Source organism: Toxotes jaculatrix, chromosome 17 (genome assembly GCF_017976425.1).
Source record: "Toxotes jaculatrix isolate fToxJac2 chromosome 17, fToxJac2.pri, whole genome shotgun sequence".
Taxonomy (NCBI): Eukaryota; Metazoa; Chordata; class Actinopteri; family Toxotidae; genus Toxotes; species Toxotes jaculatrix.
In genome coordinates, this window is record NC_054410.1 from 7,625,379 (window position 1) to 7,641,803 (window position 16,425).

At 40.8% G+C, this 16,425-nt stretch overlaps 2 protein-coding genes across 4 annotated transcripts in view; one reads left to right on the top strand and one right to left on the bottom strand.

The window, feature by feature from the left end:
* The window catches only part of zgc:110158 (uncharacterized protein LOC553590 homolog), a 32,249-nt gene extending 25,662 nt beyond the window's left edge, over positions 1 to 6,587 (top strand). The window contains exons 7-18 of one of the 3 annotated variants that reach the window (XM_041061127.1): positions 728 to 787; positions 908 to 974; positions 1,547 to 1,611; positions 2,106 to 2,167; positions 2,317 to 2,362; positions 2,827 to 2,862; positions 2,981 to 3,035; positions 3,260 to 3,330; positions 3,706 to 3,784; positions 3,910 to 3,938; positions 4,071 to 4,172; positions 5,953 to 6,587. In XM_041061127.1, the coding sequence (XP_040917061.1) occupies positions 728 to 787; positions 908 to 974; positions 1,547 to 1,611; positions 2,106 to 2,167; positions 2,317 to 2,362; positions 2,827 to 2,862; positions 2,981 to 3,035; positions 3,260 to 3,330; positions 3,706 to 3,784; positions 3,910 to 3,938; positions 4,071 to 4,172; positions 5,953 to 5,982 (702 nt within the window). In that variant the 3' untranslated portion in view covers positions 5,983 to 6,587. The remainder of the gene's footprint in view (positions 1 to 727; positions 788 to 907; positions 975 to 1,546; positions 1,612 to 2,105; positions 2,168 to 2,316; positions 2,363 to 2,826; positions 2,863 to 2,980; positions 3,036 to 3,259; positions 3,331 to 3,705; positions 3,785 to 3,909; positions 3,939 to 4,070; positions 4,173 to 5,952) is intronic. The other 2 variants (XM_041061129.1, XM_041061128.1) reach the window with 2 other exon arrangements.
* A 3,581-nt stretch (positions 6,588 to 10,168) lies between these two features.
* On the bottom strand, positions 10,169 to 14,588 carry LOC121197537 (ankyrin repeat domain-containing protein 34B). Its single transcript, XM_041061189.1, has 4 exons — positions 14,372 to 14,588; positions 13,565 to 13,743; positions 12,786 to 13,002; positions 10,169 to 11,177 (listed from the first exon to the last, which is right to left on the bottom strand). The coding sequence occupies exons 1-4, from the start codon at positions 14,586 to 14,588 to the stop codon at positions 10,282 to 10,284; spliced, it is 1,509 nt and encodes a 502-aa protein (XP_040917123.1). The 3' UTR covers positions 10,169 to 10,281.
* Between the last annotated feature and the right edge of the window lie 1,837 nt (positions 14,589 to 16,425).

Consider the following 16,425-nt stretch of genomic DNA (forward strand, 5'->3'; position numbering starts at 1 on the left):
TTATAACACACATCTAGGACAGTTAGAGTTTTGGGTTTCTGTAGTTGCCAGCTTTATAAAAGCATATTCAGGGTATTCAGGCCTTTAAAAAAAAAAACTTTCATCCTCAGTCAGCATCTGTTTCAACACTTATTCAGAACAGTAGCTACAGATGCCACTGTGGAGGTAAAGCTAGCCTTTGCCCATTAACTGCGGCCGCACGGCTCTTCATTCTTGTGGTTTCTGGTTTCAGTCTTGTGTGCGAGAGAGTGTGGACATGCTTCCTCTAAGGTTTTTGAACGGTGTTGTTGGCCTGAGGTGTCTCTGACTACGCCGGGCAGACCACAGGCCGAATCAGCTTACACCACAGTGACAGCAGGCAGGGACCTGTGTGAGCGTTGTCTTTACACACACACACACACCACACTGACCTGCACACACTCAAATCCATGCTTTGAGTGCGTGTTGTGTGTGTGAGGAGGCACGGTTAAAAATCACAAAACACAGATTCTCGCTTAGGTGTATTTTTTATGTTTTCAGGCCGATGTGATGAATTTGTGATCCTTCATCCTCCATTCTCCCACCACACTGTGTTCATCTGTGTGTCCTCAGTGCTACCCCTGTCTGAGTGCTCTTGGATTTATCAATAATGAAAATGTCGTTTTCTCTCTGTCCCTCTTTCCCCCACATTCCCCACCCTCAACCACCCCCTTTTTTTCCCCTCTCTCTCCTCAATTTGTCTTTTCAGCCTTTCATGTCACCGCGGTATCCAGGTGGGCCGCGCCCTTCACTCCGAATGCCAAATCAGGTACTGAACTGATTTTTGACATAGCTTACTCACTTTCATTTTCATTCTGACAAATCTGTATCTGTGTTGCCAAGAATATGCCAGTATTCTAATCAGTTTACTTGTCTGATCTTATCTCAGCCTCCTGGGGGAATCCCTGGATCTCAGCCTCTCCTGCCAAACAGTTTGGACCCGACAAGACCGCAAGGTACAGCTGGGACAGATGTCGCAGTCACGGGCCTGAGTTAGGGCACCATATAATGAGAAACGTTTAATTTGTACAGTAGATAAAAGGTGTGTAATACATGATGACTCTATGAGGGCTGTAACTAGTCATCATTTTCATTATCGATGAGTCTATGGAGTAATTTTTTTCTTTTTTAATCTTTTAAAATGTCAGAAAATGTTTCTTCACAAAAGGTAGTGATCAATTGATAAACAAGTAATTTAAGCACCAGACTCCAGTCAACAAAGTTTTGATTGTTGTCCAATTAGATTGATGTATGATTTTAAACTTAAGTGGTTATTTCTTCTTTCCTTTGTGGACTGAATACTGGTGGGTGTGTCTGGCTCAGGAAGGGGTCTGTGGTGATTTTAGCTGCAGATTACAGTTTCAGGGACCACAGGGTTTCAACTAATGGGATTAGGATGGAGTATTGTCTGTGGCATGTCTTAATTCCTGACTTTAAGAGACGAGCCATATGTGGATTTACATGAGCACGAGAGTGTTGTGTGTTACAGTCGGTGCGTGACTCCTTTTTTTTTTTTTGGTTCCTCTAGGACATCCTAACATGGGTGGACCAATGAGAATGAACCCTCCTCGAGGAATGGCCATGGGCCCACAGGTATGCCAAACCCTTGTGTAACCTCGTGTACATGCTCAATACATTTATTATTGAACATCAGTTAGAATTTGGTGAAGATTAAACACTTTAAAAGTATCAGCAGGTATATTGCTGTCACTGTTATGGGTTTATATTTTATCTATATAACAATAATGCGCATAAGTATATTAATCTAGTGATTTTTTCATGTAACTAAACTGCCATCACATTAATCACATTATATTTTTATGGAGTATACATTATTGTCTAAGTAGATTTGTTTGCTTTTACAGGTTAAAACTGTATTTTTCTTTAACTGTAGGTTCTTCAGTGCTCTCACCAGCACACTCCAGCCTTGTTTTGTTGTTTGATTGATTATTTGTCTGTGGATATATATCACTAGGAAGTCCACAAATGTTTAATAACTGGAATCACCAAAATCAAAGAAAACAAGGAAATTAAAACTAACTTCTCTTGGTATGTTCTTACCGTGTTTTCCATGTCTTGTCTTGCAGAATTATGGAGGCATGAGGCCTCCTCCAAACTCCATGGGCGGTCCCATGCCAGGAATGAACATGTACGTTAAAACACTTCATATATCCAGTGTAGTCTGAAAGCAAGTTATGAGTCATTTATATTTCTTTTCTCTTCACACCGTTTTCGTCTTCCCCCTTTTGTCATTTTTTTCTCTTCCACTCATTCTTTTCCTTCTTTTTTTTCTCTCAGGGGTCCTGGAGGAAGAGGGCCTTGGCCAGGACCTAATGCTAACTCTGTGAGTCAGAAACCTTTGTTTCTTGACCTTTACACATCACCACATATAGGTGATGGACAAAGAAAGGGAAACAACCTTCAGTGTGGTGCAATCCTGTAGAACCGACCAGCAAAATTCAAACTTTATGCTGAAAATATGCAGCTTTGGTTGAGTCAGTATTCACGAGGGGTACTTGGGGCCCATTGAGCGTCTTTTCCAGGGCAGTTTCCTTGAAGTACATTTAAAGGGATATTTACTAGACCAAAGTACAAACTCTGTCCCGAAGAACTTAAAATTGAGTTGAAACAAAACTTTCCTGACCCAGACTGAACATTTATAAGCGCCACAAAAGTAATATTTATTGCAGGACTGTTGTGTTAGATTTTGTTAGATTGTAAAATGATCCTTTTATTTTCTTTTTTCCCCCATGTTATGTATCCTCTGACCCTTAGATCTGATTATCTGTTTCCTTTTTCCCCCTGCAGATAGCGTACTCCTCCTCATCTCCAGGAAACTATGTGGTGAGTTCAAATCTATCAAAACTAGTGCAGCTTTCTAAGATGAAATTATGATTTTATTGTTCCGATGAAGAGGTTCTGATGAGTGCCGTTTTGACTTTTATTACTGATTGCTCCCCAGGGTCCTCCAGGCGGAGGCGGTCCACCTGGAACTCCCATCATGCCCAGCCCAGGTGGTGCGTCACCTAACTATGTCCCCAGCACTAACACTTGTCTTAAAAACAGACATCTCTTCCATTTTTCCCTTCACTAAACAAGCATGAATGTGTCCCCTCTCCAACCTCCAGCACTATCAATAGACTGTTTTCTTTTTCTTTTCTTTTTTCCCATTTTTCACCTCTGTTTGACATCATCTGTCTTATGTCTTATAACTGAAGTTTTTGTTCTGTTTTTTTCTTAGATTCAACCAACTCCAGTGAAAACATCTATACAATGATGAATCCTATTGGACCGGGAGGCAACAGACCCAATGTGAGTCTCACACGTGATTAAAGTTCATTTAGTTCAGCAAAAAGTTCTTTAAGGTTATTTAATGGCTTTCAGCTTTTCAGGCTTGTAACAGTGTCAGACTTTGCAGATTTATTCTGGGTTAAAATAGTGGATATGAGCCTAATGATTCAAATGACACAACCTTGCCTGCAAAAATTAATCCAGCTCAGATCGGGCTTACAACCACATCACTGGGCACCAGTACAGCTCAGCATTAGGAAAACATAATGCTGCCACATTGTGCTGAATAAGAATAGACTGGAAATAAACCAAGAAGAATATATTAAATAATCTCCGCTTCATCCTGACCTGAAAAGATCGTGATCATTTACATATTGTTCTGCATCCTTTTGCCAGTTCCCTATGGGACCTGGGCCTGACGGGCCAATGGGAGCTATGGGAGCCATGGAGCCACACCACATGAACGGATCACTAGGTGAGGTTTAAACACAGTGTGACTTTACAAATCACAGATTGGTGTGCAAATGAAACAGTGCTTCATTTTGGATTAAGTTTACCTAAAAAGAACAATTGAACAGTTTTTCTTCTTCTCTTCCTCAGGGTCTGGGGACATGGATGGGTTGCCAAAGGTGAAAAAAAATCAGATTTTCTCTTAACTTTTCTTGCTTGCTCAGTGTTCTTGTAAATTTAAACCCTTTATTTAGAATTTGGACACTTCAATGTGTATGTTAAAGCATTTTTTTTACCTTGTCTCCCTCCAGAGCTCTCCTAATAACATGGGGGGCATGAACAACCCTCCTGGAACGCCGAGAGATGACGGCGAAATGAGCGGGAATTTCTTGAACCCATTCCAAAGCGAAAGTGTAAGTAGAGCGAGTGAAAGGCATCTCACGACCCTTAACAGTTATCCTTGACGTCCTGACATAAACCAGTGGAAGAATGCAAGCAGAGGCTTCAGATTTTTCAGTATTGATAATTTTAAGTTTTGTGTCTTGTCCCTTTTTTCTTTTGGGTTAGGGTCTCATACATTATATTTTTTGGGCAGAGAGGTAATTACGGGTACTTTTCAATTTCCATGTCTTGTTGTTGTAGGCCCTATAATGATCAAAATTGTTTATAAGAAGTGCATTGGTAAAAAAAAAAAAACCAAAATTTTGCACCCAATTTGTCAGTGACTCTTGGAAACCTAAAAAAAAAAAAAAAGAAAGCCTGATCTGAGGACAATCAGACACGGTTCAAATAGACCTTTGAATAAATAGACCCAATCCAAAATGTGGTCCCAACAGGCCAAGACAGAGAGAGAACCCTAACACCAGCAACAGCATGATGCATCAGCAATCAACAAGCAACCACAGTCAAAAACAGAACAGCAATACCTGCCATTTTACCTGCACCTCACAGTTCACACTCTGTCGTGCATCGAAAAACACATTTTATTACTGTGAATATTATGACGCACCACATGATCAGAGCTGATTGCGCTCGTGTATTACATATACTGGCACAGAACAGGAGAGCCATGACAACACAACGGGACCCAATTAAGGCAGAATATCGTTTCGACCCAACCCGACTCAATTTCCGGGTCAGGTCTTTGTGACAAGGAACAAAGCCGACCTGTGAAGACCTAGTTTTAAGTGCAGCAACATGACTTTTTAATGTTTATACTTGGGACACAGCACTGTAAATTTGAAATGCAAAACATAATACACGCACAACAGCGTGTTCATTGTTAAAAACAAAAAGAGGGCTGTAAAGAATATCTGATGTTCTGCTTGCATTGTAGCCGCTTACCAATCACTTAATGTCATTCTATACCCTCTGTATCAGTGATGTGATTATAGTTGATATACTTTTTCGATATAAATGCCTCGTCTGTTTCATTTACTAGATTTAAGGAAGGGTAAATAAGATGAAATTTGGAAATTTTCATATTTTAAACAGTGAAAAGTAAACACTAATGTGACAATATCAGTCACGTGTTCTGTTAGAGGCACCACAGGTGGAGAGGGGCACTGTTCCCTTGCATTGTGTAAAATTGTGACGGTGTCTTACCCTTGGCCTGGAGAGCCACGGGGTGCGCAGGCTGGAATTATAGCTGAGGCCTAACACCCTGATTCAACCAGTCAGCAGCAGGGCTGGGTATCGTTTCTAATGTTTCAATATTAACGGCAATCAGAGCCGATGTTAGTGGGTTTTGGTACAAATAACAAAGCGATACTTCTTCACTTTCTTACTTTGAGGGATATCATACATATATTAATGAAGCACAAGTGGCCAAATAAGATCTTTGCTCAAGTAAAACAGTTTAAAACTAGCAAAAGTGTAATTTAAATGAGTAAATATTGAGTTCCAACTTTTGGTACTTTTCCGACAATTTTACTTTATTTTTTATTCACAAACTGAACTTACCAAAAAAGTGCAGAGGTTTCGATATCCAGCCCTTATCATCAGAAATACAACCAAAGTTTTAGTTGTATTGATTACTTGAGTCAGGTGGATTAGAGAATGGCTGGAACCTAAGTCTGTGCTTCCTCTAGCTTTGCAGGGCTGGGTTTGAGTGCCCTCTGGTGTTTAAATGTTGTCAGTGACATATCCACTCATCTGTGCCCTCCTCCCCCTTCCCCCTCTTTCTCTTTTCAGTATTCACCCAACATGACGATGAGTGTGTGATTTTATTTTTTTCCTTTTTTTTGTATTTTTGTTTATTCTCCCCCTCCCCACCCCTATTTTTGTACCCCTGCACCTGATTTTTTTTCTTCAATTCAATCCTTACTTCACCTGGGATTGGACAACCTCCCCTCCTCACACACACACGCCCTCTGCCCCCTCCCCCCCAAATACGGGATCCGCTATGTTTCCCCCTTTCCCCCCCATTTCACTTGGGAACTCTACGGCCACACAGCCTTCCGGGACAGCCCTTGAGCATGCTGGGACTCTAATTAAGACGGGCCCTCCTGGAGCATGCAAGATGGCCGGCGGTCTGAATAGGAAGCAGTCACAGAGCCACAGGAAGAGCCTCCTCTCTGACTCCGGCCCCGGCCTCCCTGGCTTCCTGTCAGGGTCTAGACAATGAGCGAGGGAAGGAGGACAAACAGAGAGAAAGAGGGAGAGAGGAGACTGGATAACACAGCCCTCCCCTGAGGAGATGTTGTTGGGTCTCTTAGCAGCTGCCTGGAAGCTTCTCAACCACGACTCTGGACTTTTAAAAAATTTTTATCGTCTTTTTTTTTTTTTTTTTTTTGCTGTTCCCAACGGATTCAGTGGAGGGTCGGACAAAACAACCCCTTTACACATTGTTCTCTCTGTGTGTACATTTTTACGGAGGTGTTGTGATGATCAGTGAACTTTTTTTTTTCTCCATTTTTTTTGTGTATGTATTGTATCATTGCTATTTTTATTATTGTATTATTGTTATTAATGATATTGGTATGATCATTTTAAGATTAGGTTCTAATTTCTGTTGTTTCTAAGGGCACATGATTATGATGAAGACAGTAAATGTGCACACAAATCAGAAATTATTTGCTGTGTAACACATGGCTCTATGTGAGCACACTGCCCCCTGCAGGTAAGATTTCATCCATCATGGTACTGATTGGCCCTATTTTTTTTATCTTTGTCAGAGGTTTAGCAACTTTTGTTTAAAGATCTAAATTTTTAACTTCTTGTTCTATAACCCACACCAGAAGAAGAAGCGGCTCCTTTTTTAGTGGCTTCCATGCAGTGAAATGCACAGCTCTATTTATTTATGTACTTTTAATTTGTCTTATGAATCATTGTTACTTTTTTTTTTCTTTTTGAAGTGTTACCCCTGGGTTTTTTGTTTTTTTTTGTCAACTGCAGAACAAGTAGCAACTGTGTAAATATGCAGATCCCCTCAGCAGCGTCTCTTTATCTCCGTCAGACATCATTAGACCCCTCTATCCGAGCCCTAAAGGTGCTGAAGTTATCACAAGTGTCGACCATTTTGACCCCACTCATGCTGCTTCCACTAATGCTGCCCACTTAGGTCACTGCGCACTCCAGTGTGTCCGTAGGCTGCGTTCATAGTCTCTCTGCTGACCTGTAGTGAACACTTGGATTGTTTTTGTTTGCTGATAAGTCCTCAACACACTGTGATGTATGTCGGTGCTTTATGGAAATATGCTTTCACACACCAGTCAGTCTAGCTTGCAGATGTTTTGTTCTTGCACATGTGGTGCGCCCTCTTTACGGTCGCTTCTGGTAGAAGGACTTCTGGCTCTCCGCTGATCCTTGGTGTTTTTAATGTCGTAGAAAAGCAGGTCAGGAAGCGGCAAGGCGTTGCTCCGTTGACTGTAACGAGTGGCCTCCCTCCCTTTGCTCATTTTGAGGGAAAAAAAAAAAAAAGACCTCCGCCCTTTTCCCTTTTTTCACCTTCCCAGCGGGGCAGCATCAATACACCCAGTCTCACATCATCCCTCTCTGAATATTTTTTTTTTTGTACAACTCTCCATCTTTTGATTTTAATTTGTTTTGTAAATACTGTAAAATGCATTTTGATATCATTGACATGTTTTGATATTTCAGATCACAACTTAACAGTTGATCAGAAACGTGCTGATTCGGGCAACTGTGTGTATTTGTTCAGAGATGGTGTGTCTTTTACTCAGAAATAATATGAATGATGAGAAACAGAAACTGGAGCTGCTATAGACTATTATGCTATTTCACCTCATCATGGACAAAACGCGGGGCTTTACTGTGCATCAGAGCTGTAGCGTAAAGGGGTCTAAGAGGACGAGGGAGGAAGATTTTGTAGTTGAGTGTGTGTGTGTGTGAACGCCTTTAGCTGACTCACTCTCACACACGTTTCCTTTAAAACTCTTAAAATTAATTATGATACTTGTCCAAAAGCCTCCGTCCTCTGCGTCTGTTCTCGGAAACTGTTGGTTTGACGTGGCAATGAAAAGTCACAAAACAGGCAGATTTTTTTTTTTTTTTTTTTTTTTTTTTTTTTAATTCTTAACAGGGAATTTGCAAGAACAGAACGAAAGAGGTGAGTTTTTCACAATAAAACATGTCCCTTCTTTGTCTGCCTCCGACGCACTGCATTTCAACTTTTACCTTCTTAACGCAACCGAAACCGAAAACAGGGCACACAGGACACTGGCTCTCAATCCAACACACCAGGGACCAGAGTACAGTACTTTACTATGAAGGATTTTTTTTTATCTGTTTAAAATGGGGTGGGAGAAATGTTCGGGAAAGTAACAAGGAAAAAGTAAAAAAATAAAAGCGGACAGATTTGTTGCTAAGAAGAGGTAGAGAGAGTGGGAACAGGTGTTTCCTCCCCTGTACTTTGAAATACTGTTGTATAAAATGCAGTCAAACTTCTCTCTATCTTTCTGTCCTGTAAGTAAAGCCGTCACAACGTTGATCATTTCTGTATTTCTATTGTGCTGATGTATAATACTGTAACATTCAGGGGTAGGGAGGGTCAAGAGAGGAATTTTTGGGGGTGGGAGTAAAGATTTTTCTGTTCAGTTCCTCATTTTTCCTCTTGATGACAAAGCAGTATTGAATATGAGGCATTCTGTCCTTGGGGAGTTGCTTTGTATCTCATGTTAGGGTAGAGTTCAGATCCTAAATGTCTCGTGTAGTAAAATAAGAGGTTCCTTCTTCGTATGTTTCTTTATATTGTAAAGTTTCTTTAGATTAAAAAAATGTTGCTTATTGGGAAAAAAAGGTGGGAAAACTGCATTGATAATAAATGTAATTTTTTTTTTTTTTTTTTTTTTTTGGTTTTGTTTTAATTTTCATCAAGTTGTCAGTCGTTTTTGCCTGTGTCCCCCTTGTTGTAGATACATATTAAAAACAAATAAAATGACTTCACTCCTTTTGCCATGAACGTGGCCATTTTTTTCTGCGGATTTATAGATATTTTTATCTCCACAAAATGTTATCTCCAGTTTTTCTTTTGTCCTCATTGCTTTCTCTTGGAGTAAACATGCTGGTGCAGGAAGTATATAGATTTTAGAAAACAGATTCCCTGGACTTTTTATTTTTCTGTGTCCCAAACGGTGGTTACAAAACAAATCTGAGGGGTCAAAAGATTATTAAGGCAGGGGAGGGGGGAAATAGTGATGATTTGTTTTCCTTAAATATTTGTTCCTTGTGACATGCTGGAGAGTTTTACCTTTTCAGACATCTAAAAAGTATAATGAAATGAAAAAATCCAAAAATACAACCTTGTTTGAATGGCTCAGTCCACAGACATATAATAGAGGGGTTCAGAGTAAGCGTATTTTACTGTTTTGGTTTTTTTTTTCTTGATAAATTGTTTAAAGTGTTTGGTCCAAAAGACTAACTTAAAATGCCAAGCTTATTTTTATTTTTTATTTTTTTATTTTTTTCACTGTACAAAACTTCAAAAGTTTCAGTTTACCATCATAGGAAACTCAGAAAACCAGCAAATGCTCACAGTTTACCTCAGATTCTTTTGCTCTTCGAGAATATAGACATTCTTTATTGATCAACAACTCAAAAGTCAGATAATTGTTTCAACTCTTGTCATAATCCTGGTGTCTTCTGAAGCTAATGAACTCTTTGGAGCTCATTATCAAAAAAGTCTTAGTCTTCTTCTGAGTGATGCTGAATCAATTTAACAGGCACAACAAAGTTTTTTCCTCATCTCTTTTTTTATTCCACTTTTTTAAAATTTTTTTTCAATTTCTTTTTAATTATTTTTTAAGTATTACTGTTTCATATGTCATCTTCTGCTACTAAACAAGTCATTTGTAGAGTTTATACCGATAGTTTCATGTGGCTTTTTGCTTTCACATATAGTTTGTTCAGAGTGAGGATTCAACAAAATGAAGTAACAAACTCTGCTCTATCCTAGCATTCTGACTGCTGCTTAATTTGAGATTAAACTTTGTACTTTCTCAAGTCAAAGAATTTCATCATGGAGGGATGGAAGTTTTTTTCCAACAGAAACAAATCTCAGTCTCAAAGGCCAAAGTGGTTCATCTGCTCTTCTCCTCTGATCTGTTCAAGCTGCGCTGAGTGACGACGTAGCGACCTCCTGCTCCTCTCATTGCAGCATGAGGTGGGAGGAGCAACCAGGGAGGTGACCGAGACGGCGTGGGGGAGAGGAGGGAGTACTGCTGGTCTTACAGATGCTCTGGATGAAGAGGGGGGTGTAGAGGAGCTGGGCGGATGAGGCAGAAACACCATGCTCCTGCTTTTGGAGAGTGAAGCCTGGGTCGGTACCTGTAGATGAGAGTCTGATTGGTTGACTAAGGGAGGGAGGTGAAGCAGAGGTGGGACCACCATGACAGAGGGGAGGGTATTCCTGCGGAGTTGGGAGTGAGGTGACGGGCAGGCAGGAAGCTTATCACCAGAGTTGTTTTGGGTTGTTTTGTCCAACGTTGACCCTCCAGGTGTCAGACAGTTCTGGGGGGCCAGTCTGCTCGAGGATGCCTGAGACAAACTCATCTCTGTGAGAGAGAGGACTGACTGAGAGACCCTCGGAAGGAAATCCTCACGGCAGCTGTTGTAATTCTCTCCTCCGTATCTCTTAAACCTCCTGTGAACCATTCTCTCTCTCCTCTCTTCTTCCACCTTGGATTGATGGAAATGTGACTCCTCGCCCTCATCCTCTCCTCCCTCATCTTCACTCCCTCCTCCCTCCCATCTTAAATCCTCTCTGTCTCCCTCCTCATGCAGGCTCCTCTCCCTCGTGCCCTCCTCGTAAGCTCTGTTCAGACAGGCCAGGTTGTGAATGGCCAGCCATGGTTCAGACGACACCCTCTGTCTGGGAGGTGGAGTGTTACACTGGCTCAGTGGACTCAGCTCACAGGAGGGATGTCTGCTGCTGCTGCTGCTGCCGCTTCCCCTTTTGCCTGATGGAAATGAATAGGACACCGTTTGTGAGTGTAAATCACACATATAGAAGCAGTTGAGAAAAATCCACGCCCTTTATTGTTTATTACACATTTGTCTGGAAGAGGGATCCCTCCTTTGTTGCTCTTGATGAGGTTTATTTAATTTTTTCCCTGCTAAAGTTTTTCCTTATCCAAATCAAAGATAGACGGTGTCTTGATTGTAAAACTCTTCAAGACAAGTGAGTGGCCACAGTGAGTGGCTGTACTGTATATGTATGTATTGAAACTGTATTAAAATTTAATCCCGATGATGGTGCTGGAGGTGAAGTCAGGGGATCATTAGACTTTGAGAAGAACCAGGTCTCATGTTAATCCATTCAGATTCGTATTCTGAAACTATTCACCTTATATAACCAAATGTGAGCCAGTCCTTTACTCCATCCTCACATCTTTCATCCCTCCAACACCCTGACCGGCTCTCAGTACGGGCACTCTTCTTAGTTTCTATGGCATGAATTAAGTGTCAGTTCCTGTGCAAGAAATGTAGCTTCTTTTATTGTAATGCACCACCAGAGTTAGCTTCACCTCGCCCTGGCAACACTTTTTTCATTTTCTGTCCTGAGGAATGAGCACTCACCTAATGATTTCAGCCAGCAGGCATTTGTTCTCATCTGTCTAGACTTGCCTTTATTAAACACTGCACTGCAATATCCAGGAGGGGCACAGTGTCTGCATACTGACGCTTCAAGAGTACTGCTGATGGTACTGATCTCAACATCAGGATGGAGAAGCTTTCTCTATATATAACACAGGCCTGATGTCAAGGCAGTGTGTTTAAAAAAAGCTTTTAGCATGACATGAAAATGATGGGATTGCAATAGGAAGTGGTTTTGCTGATTTAGGATTACTCACAAATGTACTTGTCATGGAACTGTAGATGTCCATTTTTCTGAGCCTTTTAAGGACTTCTTATTCATGTTTGCTCAAGAGCTGAGATTGAAAGTCCTTTCCTGACTTGACAAAATAAACCTTTTGGTGAGATTATTTCATTTTGTCAACCGTTCTGTTGTCTTGTATGTTTTTGCCCAGCTACAATACAATTTACATACATCACTGATCATTTTAAATTATTCAAAGTTTAAAGAGTAACTAAACACAAGGGTGCAAACAAGCGTTTCTCTGCCCTTCCTGGTTGAATGTTTCAAGCATGTTTCATTTCTTACCCCAGAGGTTGGGTGCGGTCAAAAGTGTGCTTTGTTACCTGTTGTGACAGAATGGCTGGTATTGTTTTCAGCTTGTGTGTCTGTATGTGTCATCATGGCACAATGTCATCACAGAGACACCTTCTGTTGCAGGTAGGGGTTTTGACTGTGGCAGGTGTGTATGTGTCAGTCTGTCTGTCTGTGGACAAATTTTGTCACTGCGATAGTGTCACAACTGTAAGTGTGCTTCATGGCCCTGGTTCACATTATTTTTAATCCGTAAATCACTGTATCCCAGTTTCATTCATTCCCATCCACCCAAGACATTCGGTAAAACTAAAGACCATCTTAAGATGGGCTCATATGCTTGGGAATATTGAATATATCTTCTCCCTCAGTCTGACATTCAAACAGTATTACTCACTGGTTCCTCTGAAGTTGAATATGTTTTCTCCCTCAGGTGAGTTGGGTGAACCTGTCTTGAGGACGATGTCAGACGGGGACATGCAGGACACCGGCGAGGTGTCAGGGGATGGAGGAACATTCAGGTAACGTCTGGTCACTGGGCCCCCATTCACACCCATCTCTGTGGCGATGATGATGATGTCACGACCCCTGGCCCGACAGGCATCCATCAACACCTGAAGCACATGAGCTCTGGTGAGGTATTGATTGGCTTTGACTAATCTGACGCTCTGAAGGTTCTTGACACTGACATTATTTGGAGTGGTGTTCAATACCCTCACATTTTGACTGTTCTGTTTTCATGATGGTCATTTAAAGGAATTCAGTTAGTATTTGTAGGGAGGAAAAAACCTGGGGCACTAAATCTCTCCCCTGGAAAAAGCTGGAAATTTTAAAAACATCTGCTTTAGTTGAGTATTTCTATTTTATGCTTTGTGCTTTTGTTCAACTTCATCTTAAAGGGAATTGTTGTATATATATAACACTTTACTCACACTTTTGATACGAGACTTAGTATTTTTTACACTGAGGTATTTGTACTTTAACTTAAATACAGGATGTAAATACTGCTTCCACCATCTTTATGCATCATTAAAAACAAAAGAAATACTGAGGTGCTTTACTTTTCTTCTTTCAGCTGTCTTTCTTTTATCCTACCATCCCAACACTTTAATCTTTAAAAGTTTTTGTTTTTTACTTCCCTTGATCATTCCTTCCCAATTCCCAATCCTGACTGACCTCCAGCGTCGGTTGGTGCTGTGCATTGATGGCGTACACCAAAGCTGAGGCTCCAGAGTAGTCTTCCATGCTGGGGTCGGCTCCTGCAGACAGCAGGGTGGATGCCACCTGAGCTCCTGCTCGCTCCATACAGGCGTACATTAGAGCAGTACGGCCAGCACAGTCCTGTGCGTTTGGATCTGCCTAATTGGTACAAAAAAAAAACCCCATTAACTGGATCTTATAACAAAATTAACATTAATATTGTAAATCTAAGATGACAACTCAAAAAAACTGTTTATCCTATGAAGCCTTAGCAATGGCCCAGTGTGAATTTGGAGTCAGTCAGAGATCCAATTTGCTTGTTAGGAAATCCAAACCCAAACTACATTAGAATTACATGTAATTTGTTAATGATTGCACTTTCATTTCACACATTCATAAGTTCTGATCTAGTACTGTTGCTATTGGGTTCTGCTTCTCAAATGAGAGAACACTTTATGAGACATTTAGTCTCTAATACACAGTCTTCCATATAATCATTATCATTATCCTGCTTCAGAGTACACTGTGTTGTGTTCTACAGTGCCAAAATGTTAAGGAACAGTTTGGTGGGCAGATGGAGGACACAAGCAGAGTTGGATACACCAGGAGCCTGTTTACTATGCATTAAAATATACCTCTCTTTCTGCAGGTACGGATTTGTTATGCATTAGAAATACAACTAAATCAATATACTGTTGAGCCTGCATTCAGACGTCTGTGCAGAGGATTGCATTTAAGCACATGAGTTCTGAGTTGAAATGGGAAATATTAGTCATTGCAGACTGGCCTTGTTCTGGAGCAGGTATGTGAGGAGTTTCACAGTTTCAGGCCCAGCAGGCTCCCCTCTCAGGGCCTTACAGGCAGCCAGCAGAGCCGTCTCTCCTCTGGGGTTGCGCCTGTTGACCTGAGCCCCGCCTTCCACCAGCAGGCGAACCAGACGGAGCTTTCCTGAGGCTGCTGCGCTGATGAGGGGGCTGCAGTCTGATAGGGGGTCCCCCATTGCCTGGAGGGAGGGTAATGGAAAGTCACACTACATTTTCATAAGAGCAGAACACCTTAACTACCTGTTCTGGACTTCTTTGACCTGCTATCTCTCCGAAAATACAGTCTGTAGGGCAATGATAATGTACCCTTTTCCATGATCATGCTTATACTTTTTGAAAAGTTATTTCACTTTTCTGATTATTGTTCAGAAAAAGGACAAAAATTCTAACAACAAAAATGCATATGATAAAAAAAATAGTATTAATAGTGTTTATTACAACAAAAAGCACAACACAGACATAATTTATTGTGAGTCAGTGTAGATTCAATTTGAGTAAAAGGTCAGTATTTAAAAGCTGCTGCTGTTATTGCAGCTGCTTTAAAATTGACAGGGATGTGACATATGGAATCCACAGGGTAACAAATGGATTACATCTCTTTAAAACACATAGTAAACATAAAACTCACCTTGACGCTCCTTTTGCTGTGTTTATTTAGTTCTATTATTCCACAAACAAGAAGAAAGAAGCCATCTTGAGTTATTTAGATGATCCTTTGAAACGTTGGCTTTTGGGTGAAGCATCCTCATGTTGCTGGCCTGTGAGGACACTAAACTCTCATCTACTCCCTCTGTCTCTGTGTCCCTCTGTAACTCCTCTGTCCTGATGTGTCGTCTCCATACCTGCTGGGTTGAGGGGAGGTTGGTCCCACATCGAACGTTCAAAGACATAAATGGTTTTGAGCCCAAAATGTCACCTGTTGCAGACGCTGCACTACAAAGACCCAGAGGCCCTTTGATATGTGTCAGCTTTGAACAGACCTCATCTGCCTTGTGACCACCGTCTGCGTTCAAACACGGGCAGAGGGACAGAGACACGCACACACTGAAATTCAAATGCATGACACACGCACACACACACACACAAACTCACAGCAGCTCATCTGTATCTGAATATTTGCAATGCATTTGTTCTCCCTTTTGTGTTTGTCTGTCTTTGTGTTTGTTTTTTGTTCACTGCAGAGCTCTGAGCAACTGTTCCGGTAAATAAATAAATTTGCCTTGAAATTTCAAAATGGTGCAGATGGAGGGAGAGAAAAAGAGACTAGCTCGGGCGGCCTATGTCTGTCTGACATCAGGAAAACACTTCAGCAAACTTCACATACCAGACGTGCAATTAAGTCAAACAGCAATTAGATGGAGCTAACAAAAATAACAGCCAGTATAAGCAGCAACCAAGCATATTAATCTAATTTTTCCTACATCCTCTACATGCAAACATATTGTGAATGGACATAAAGTCCTGTAACTAATCAGCTTCTAAAAGTTCTTTTACTTTTCAAGGTATTTTTTTTATTTTAGTCAGCTAGCTCACCATAAGCATCAGAGACATGTTAATTTTCAAACCATGGTCTCTCAGTTGTGTATTTTGTAAATACAGTTTTTCAAATTAAAATAAACATTTCGAATTAAAACAACTGAGGGGCAACTGAGCCTCTCAAGTTAAATTCAGCTGAAATATCTTCCACAGCCAAATAACTGGGATAAATAATATGAGCCAAATAATATTTACAAATCTAAGTATGGGACAAAAGTAAACATAAGCTCATAAATCATTCAAAAACAGGCACCGAAACTTTAGAGCTATATTAGATCAACTTCCAAAGACTGTTACCAGACCAAGGGCTTGGAGCAGAACAGAGTCAAGTTAATCTGAACTGAGGCCAGAAGGATCTGTTTCACAGTCAACCAAAGGGGCTTCCCAAACCCCATTTCAAATTAACCAAATTGTAAACAAGCACCAGCCACTGGTTATGGTTATGTTGCATTTCCTTATTATTGTCTTCTGCTACGC

What these genes read in the sequence shown, in the direction of transcription:
- LOC121197537 (XM_041061189.1), bottom strand. Translation starts at nt 14,588, where the DNA reads ATGGGGGACCCCCTATCAGACTGCAGCCCCCTCATCAGCGCAGCAGCC. An exon ending in CCTGCTCCAGAACAAGGCCA is followed by an intron (nt 13,744 to 14,371) that starts GTCTGCAATGAC and finishes CCAATTAGGCAG; the next exon opens with ATCCAAACGCACAGGACTGT. An exon ending in AGCACCAACCGACGCTGGAG is followed by an intron (nt 13,003 to 13,564) that starts GTCAGTCAGGAT and finishes CATGTGCTTCAG; the next exon opens with GTGTTGATGGATGCCTGTCG.